This window comes from Saccostrea cucullata, unplaced genomic scaffold (genome assembly GCF_032062105.1).
Source record: "Saccostrea cucullata isolate Sc308-1 unplaced genomic scaffold, CSIRO_AGI_Scuc_v1 ctg7341, whole genome shotgun sequence".
Taxonomy (NCBI): Eukaryota; Metazoa; Mollusca; class Bivalvia; order Ostreida; family Ostreidae; genus Saccostrea; species Saccostrea cuccullata.
The window spans coordinates 24,711-31,127 of NW_026927658.1; the positions used below are offsets into that span (position 1 = coordinate 24,711).

A 6,417-nucleotide genomic window follows, 5' to 3' on the forward strand; every position below is an offset into this window, starting at 1 on the left:
ACATAATTTGGAAATTAATGTTTCAGCAGTTTTTGTAATGTTCTTTAAGCACGCAATATGTAAAGGCGTCTGGCTTTTATTGTCTGTTGCATTTATGTTGGCATCACTCCGCATCAAGGTTTCAACTAGCTGAACAGCTTTGCTATCATCTAATGCACAAGCAATATGCAAAGGTGTTTAATTTTTGCTGTCTGTTGCATTAATGTTGGCACCATTCTGGATAAAGGTTTCAACTAGCTGAACGGCTTTGCTATCATCTAATGCACAAGCAATATGCAAAGGTGTTTGATTTCTGTTGTCAGTAACATTAATGTTAACACCACAATCAATTAAACTTTTAACCATATCCACACAACCCAGGTGTGTTGCAATATGTACAGGTGTTTTTCCATCGTCGGACTGGAAGGAGGATTGACCGTATTCTTCCAAAATCGCGAAATTTTCAACAGGACAAGTTTGTAAGAGACTTTGCAGCATTTTGCCTTGCTTAGCAGCAATACCAGCTGAAGCTGGAAACTTATCGGAAATTTCAGAATTCTTGACATCCGGGCGAGAATCATCAGAACTTATACTGTCATTGCTGACACACAATTCCAATAGGTCCTTGAATTTTTGAAGAGGACATATTAATAAGAAATATTGTAAAAGTTCCTCAGACCCATTGTTGATAGCTACAGAAATGGGAGACTCATTACGAAGATTTAACACATCTAAATTAGCTCCTCCTTTCACCAACAATTTTGCGATACTTGTATTACCTCTATAGCATGCAATATGCAAAGGTGTATTACTGCTATCGTCCCTTGCATTTGCACTGGCACCACGATGAACCAAAGTGTCAACAAAATCATAAAAATCATTTTCTACAGCGATATGCAAAGGCGATTTGCCATCAACAATAGTTCCATCAATCTCACTCTTTTCCAAAATCAATTTCAGATTTTCAACAGAACAATTTCTTAGAATCTTTTTAAGTATTGTATCTATAATATTTTTAGCAACACCAAACGAAGGATCTACTTCCATGGTATGGTTTGACCATTTCTTCACATAATGAGTTTGTTCAAGCAGTACTTTGAAATGCTCAAGGGTACGTTCAATGCAAATAGTTTGCAAAACATCACCCAAATCCGTGTTCAAAGCAATGTCTAAGGGTGTTTCTTTTCTTGCATTTAACGCATCGAGATGAGCACCAGCTTGCAAAAGCAAACGTACGATTTCTTTATTATTTTTAGAGCATGCAATGTGTGTAGGCGTTTCTTGGTTGTCATCTGCAGCGTTTACATTTGCTCGACGATCAATCAAATTTTCAACGACATCACTAAATCCCTTTTCTGCTGCAAGATGCAAAGGTGTTTTGCCATCATGATTTGTACTCTTGACATCGCATTTTTGCAATACTGATTTGAAAATATATACATTTCTTTCCATTGCAGTTTCAAATGGAGATATCATTTCATGTTCCACTCTAATCAATGGATTCTTTTCTAACAAAAAATGAACAATTTCCTCTGAACCACTCTTAATAGCAAGAAATAAAGGGGATTCATTTTTTATGTTACACTTTTCTATATTGGCACCTTTTTCTACTAGAATCTTCACTATTTCAAATACACCTAATGAACAGGCAAGAGTAAGGGGCGTTTCCAAATAAAACGATAATGCATTTATATGTTTTTCTATTTGATTATGGTTCATTTCAGAAAGAGCAAAATTAAACATATCCTTGTTCATACTGTAGATAGAAAGCCAAAACAACCGATCAGGATCTATTTTCCTTTTAAACAGAAACAAACTTAATATCCCCTGACGTGTAAGAACACTTTGTATAAACTCTAAATGTCCTTTAAAAACAATCCATTCTATAAGTCTGGTTTCCCCATCATCTGGCACCCCTGGTATTCCTGTCTGGCCATAATTTTCATTTTCTAGTAATCCCTGTATATGAAGCCATGAGCTACGTTTCCCTGGAGCTCTTGATTTTGGTTTGACTTTTGAAACACGGTATGGTTTAAAGAACAAATCTACAATGTTTTTTTTACCGACAGTTTTTAACAAAATGCGAATAAATTCTTCATTGCTCCAGCATTTGTGAGTGAGAATGGGATTAACAGAACGAACATCCAGTTCAAATTGAATAATCCCCTGAAGAGCGTGAAACAATCTATTACACAGTATTTTGTAATTATTTGGGAAGATCCTTATCTGGAAGTCTCTTTCAGAAGATTCCTCCTCCAGGCCTCCCATATATGTGTTATTTGCTAAATATTCTATGTCAATATGCTTTAAAAGCAGACTTTGATTGTCTTCATCTTGACCAAAATGAAATGCAAAGATTTCAAAAAGAGAATCATGTAGAAATTTGAAACCAAAATCTGTTTTGATGACGTAAGCATTTTCCGAAAATTGCAGTTTCTCTCGAATCTCTCTGCTGTGTGGTAGATGATCATAGATATTGCATTTAATAAAAATCTCATTTAAGATTTCCTTATTTTTTAGCTTTTCATCTGTAAAATTATTGTTAGCTATCATGAGAAAAACCAAGGACGCATACAGTACTTTTGTTCTCTCTGATTTACTCATAGTATCCAACTCGTTTAGAAGGTATCCCCGATGATCTAGAACTTTTTTGGGCGCTCCAGATTTTAACAACTCATCTCTGTTTTGAAACAATATATAGCAGTTAAGAGGAAACATTAAATTTGATCTTTCTAATGATGACTCTTCAACTAATTTCTCGATGCCGTATATTTGTAAAAGTTTTTGCTTCTCAGTATTGTTTAAAGCATGATCTTTGTCTTCGATGTCAACTACACTATAATTGTCAAAAACATGATAAGGTTTCGCTTCATTGTATACAATTTTACGACATGTTAAGACTAGTTTGTGATTTTCTTGACCAAAGATCTGTAACACAGTGCTGCGATATATCTCTAAATCTGTCATTTTTCTGTCATCAAGACCCAAATTTCCAAGGGGGTCATCAAAAATGAATACACACTTTTCTGTAAAAGGGTAGCTTCTATTTTCCCTTATATCATGATCGATAGGTATCAATTTCCATCCTTCTATCTGGAGCCTTAAGCCATAGTGTCTTGCTGTAGCTGTTTTACCAGACCCACTGCCACCGATAATAATTATCAGTTTCTTGTCTTTAATTACATCAAACTTTTTTTTCAACCAACCGTAGCTCCTTGCAGAATAATTTATCCTGCAACTGCCATTTCGATATGATTTCTGTGTATGGGTCTAAAATAAAGCCAAATAAAGGAATACATATTAAAATATTGTGATGCATGTTATGTTCTCCTCAGCGTTTATTTCATTATCAATCCATTACACTGGAGATGTTGTAGCAGATTAAAAAGATCCATCCACGATAATAATACTCTAACATAAAATAGTACGGTTAATTATAATTTACTATAATTAAGTGATTATACTATAGCATAAACCTTTTCCCAATAGTAAATCAGTTTAGTACATTTTTACCCGTGAAATACTGTAATGTACTCATTGAGTAAAAATGATATCCTGTCACAGTGTGAAAGGATATCAAAATGATATTCTGTCACAGTGTGAAAGGATATCAAAATGATATCCTGTCACAGTGTAACGAATATCAGAAGTGCGGGAAAACTCTCGAATTCCCTTACCATAACGAAGATTGCTGTAAAAAATCTTCCTTGACCTAATATAAGATAGACGGAAATAAATAAACCATTCTGACAGCGAATAAAACGGTCAAAATTACCAAAAATATGTTGCTAAATCCATGTTTAAAGTGTTTTAACCTCACATAGCTATAAAGTCTTAACCGCTAAGCTATGACGTCATGAGCCTATGACTGTATTATAAAAAGACAGAGGCAAAGGAAAAATCAAAGATTTTTTTTTTTTAAATGTAATAAACAGAAAATTTACACTTTAAACTGTAAAATTAACACTTTAAAATATACAGCTTACGCCATTTCTATCTGTTACAATCAAAACATTCATGCAATAATTTCAAGATAAAAATAGACAAAAATAAAAACAACAACACATAAACTAATATTACCCGTGAAATTTTGTCTTCTATACAATTTTTCCTTGCTGACTTTTTGTTGCTCGAACCTTTTGTTTCTTAATTGGCATAATGGCTTCCTTAATTTTCCCTTACTAAGTCTATCGATTGCCTGAAGTGTATATAAATATTTTTTATTAATAATTTTTTTATTCAATTACCATTATTTTCATTAAATTTTTTTTAGTAAAATATATCAAATATTTTACCGTTGACAAATCGAACCATTTTTCCTCGAATTCGTCATCGGAAAGTTTTTTATTTGTACAATGAGCAACCAAATTTCTAAACAGATGAATTCTTTCAACGTCATCCGCTTTGTCGATGCTTTCCAAAGGTGGTTCATGATTCCAGTTGTTTTTTGGTTTTTTAATACTTGTGGTGTTTCGCAATAATGTGTAAAGAATTGAAACATCAAACGTCCTTGTGGAGACAAGTGACCCATCACCTAAGTTAAATTTACTTCCCCTTTGAAATACATATGACAGTAATAAGAGTCATTTCACAAACAAGCAATTTAGAGCATTCACTTACTTGGATAAAGAATTTCGATCTGATAAGGATTTAGCTTTTTTATGGATATTAAATGGTTTTGATATCCTGCAAGATGAGTTGCAAGGTCAGTGCCGCTTTGATGAAGATATCTTTCAAACGTAATCCGAAGAGCTTCTTTTGCAATGTTGTCACATTCTTTATAGCGCAAGAAGTTAAGTTCGTCCTTCCCAATTGCATTAATGTCTGAAAAATTAAAAAAAATAATTTTTTTTGCTTTCATGGTTTTTTCTTTAGGGTTTAATTTCACTTATTTGATAATCTTGGTACCATTTAAAACATAAACAGTTATATTTTTGCTTTCCAGTGCACTGTTTGGAAGCTTAAGGTAGGATTCTTCTCTGGTTTTTGACTAGATGAAACATTCAAAGTATATTTGCTTATATGTCTTATATATTGAGATGTAAGTAATTTAAAAGATCATATTTTTCTTTCCTCATCACAATTGTACAATTTTAAATAGAAATGGTAAATTGCGTTTGAAAAATAGCAGGGACTATATTTTTGGCGGATTGGTGGCGTATGAAAATATCTTCTTTTCTGCCACTCAAAATTATAATAGAACAATGAATTTAGTAATAATTTATACTCAATCGAAGTCTTGGAGAATTTTTCAAATGTAAGTTAGATTAATAATGAGGGACTAAACTTTCAAAATATATCAAGTAAATATGATTTTTCAAACAAACTAGAACTTTATTAGCTTTTAAACGCTTCCCATCAAAGCGCAGATTTGAGCCAAAAATCCATAAAAAGTATTTTTTCTCTCTTAGTAAACGATCAAAACTTTTTGTTTTTGTATCATTTTGTACATTTATAAGACTACTTTATTATATGTGAAAATAAGAAAAAGTTAAATATAGGAAGCATATGAAAATAACTAATATATCCTAAAAAATTAAGAAAAACAGAGAAAATTCGTATTAGCCAATATCCAGTTAAGTTATATCATTTGTGTAAATTTGTTAATATCATGCTATAGACCCGATATAGTAATATTTTTTTATGCAAAAAGAACAATCATTAAACTTTCGAAATAGAAGTAGGTATCACATGATCGGCAACAGTTATTTTTTATTCTTAATGTCAAGGAAAAAGATAATGACCTTGACCTGACCTTGCCTCTAATATAAAACGGTCAAATTTAATTTCACTGATACTATCACTTACTGGTATTGTCTTCTTGATTCTGTAAAAATTTCATTAATTTTTAAATATTAGAAATATGAGAAGAATCCTACCTTAAGTTCCAATCTGTATACACCCTCAACTGAAGATTCTATGTCATTTATGGTCAGTTGAAATATATCTGGATTCCCGTGGCAGGTGCATTCATGATATTTTGTGCCTCTTGTGTCTATGTTTTTAAAGAAATTGTTAATGCATCGCATCCATGTAGCCAATCCCCGAAAATTAGTTTGGTTCCAAATAGCCTTAGTAATAACGTTACTTCCAAGGCTGACGAACACCGTTTCTTGAGGAATTTGAATCCCAGCTTCAATGGAAAAATTATGAGTGAATTGAAAAGTAACTTTCTGTTATTCACAATTCAATTAATTTGAAATCGTGATGTAATCATATCGACTTCATAGCAGATAAAGATAAAATTATTGCCTAAATATTTAAGTCCTAGGATAATCCTTAATGTGGCTTACAATATATTAATTATATTATATATATATATATATATATATATATATATATATATATATATATATATATATATATATTACCGAATCGGTGACAATAGCGGCAAGAGTGTCTGTGTGTGCCAATAGCGGCAAAATGGTATTTTCTATG

The 6,417-nt window shown here is 32.1% G+C and overlaps 2 protein-coding genes across 2 annotated transcripts; both read right to left on the reverse strand.

Moving 5' to 3' along the window:
• Positions 1 to 177: 177 nt before the first annotated feature.
• On the reverse strand, positions 178 to 2,946 carry LOC134275132 (serine/threonine-protein phosphatase 6 regulatory ankyrin repeat subunit A-like). Its single transcript, XM_062757373.1, has one exon. The coding sequence runs from the start codon at positions 2,944 to 2,946 to the stop codon at positions 178 to 180; it is 2,769 nt and encodes a 922-aa protein (XP_062613357.1).
• A 217-nt stretch (positions 2,947 to 3,163) lies between these two features.
• On the reverse strand, positions 3,164 to 6,091 carry LOC134275133 (uncharacterized). The gene is made up of 6 exons (XM_062757374.1): positions 5,859 to 6,091; positions 4,888 to 4,939; positions 4,600 to 4,803; positions 4,275 to 4,513; positions 4,060 to 4,177; positions 3,164 to 3,249 (listed from the first exon to the last, which is right to left on the reverse strand). The coding sequence occupies exons 1-6, from the start codon at positions 6,006 to 6,008 to the stop codon at positions 3,164 to 3,166; spliced, it is 849 nt and encodes a 282-aa protein (XP_062613358.1). The 5' UTR covers positions 6,009 to 6,091.
• Between the last annotated feature and the right edge of the window lie 326 nt (positions 6,092 to 6,417).

Bases quoted from the DNA above. Each gene is read 5' to 3' on its own strand.
- LOC134275133 (XM_062757374.1), bottom strand. From the start codon at position 6,008: ATGCGATGCATTAACAATTTCTTTAAAAACATAGACACAAGAGGCACA. The intron at 4,514-4,599 runs GTAAGTGAATGC...AATTTAACTTAG, and splicing joins GATCGAAATTCTTTATCCAA to GTGATGGGTCACTTGTCTCC. The intron at 3,250-4,059 runs GTAATATTAGTT...GCTTTATTTTAG, and splicing joins TAGAAGACAAAATTTCACGG to ACCCATACACAGAAATCATA.
- LOC134275132 (XM_062757373.1), bottom strand. From the start codon at position 2,946: ATGACAGATTTAGAGATATATCGCAGCACTGTGTTACAGATCTTTGGT.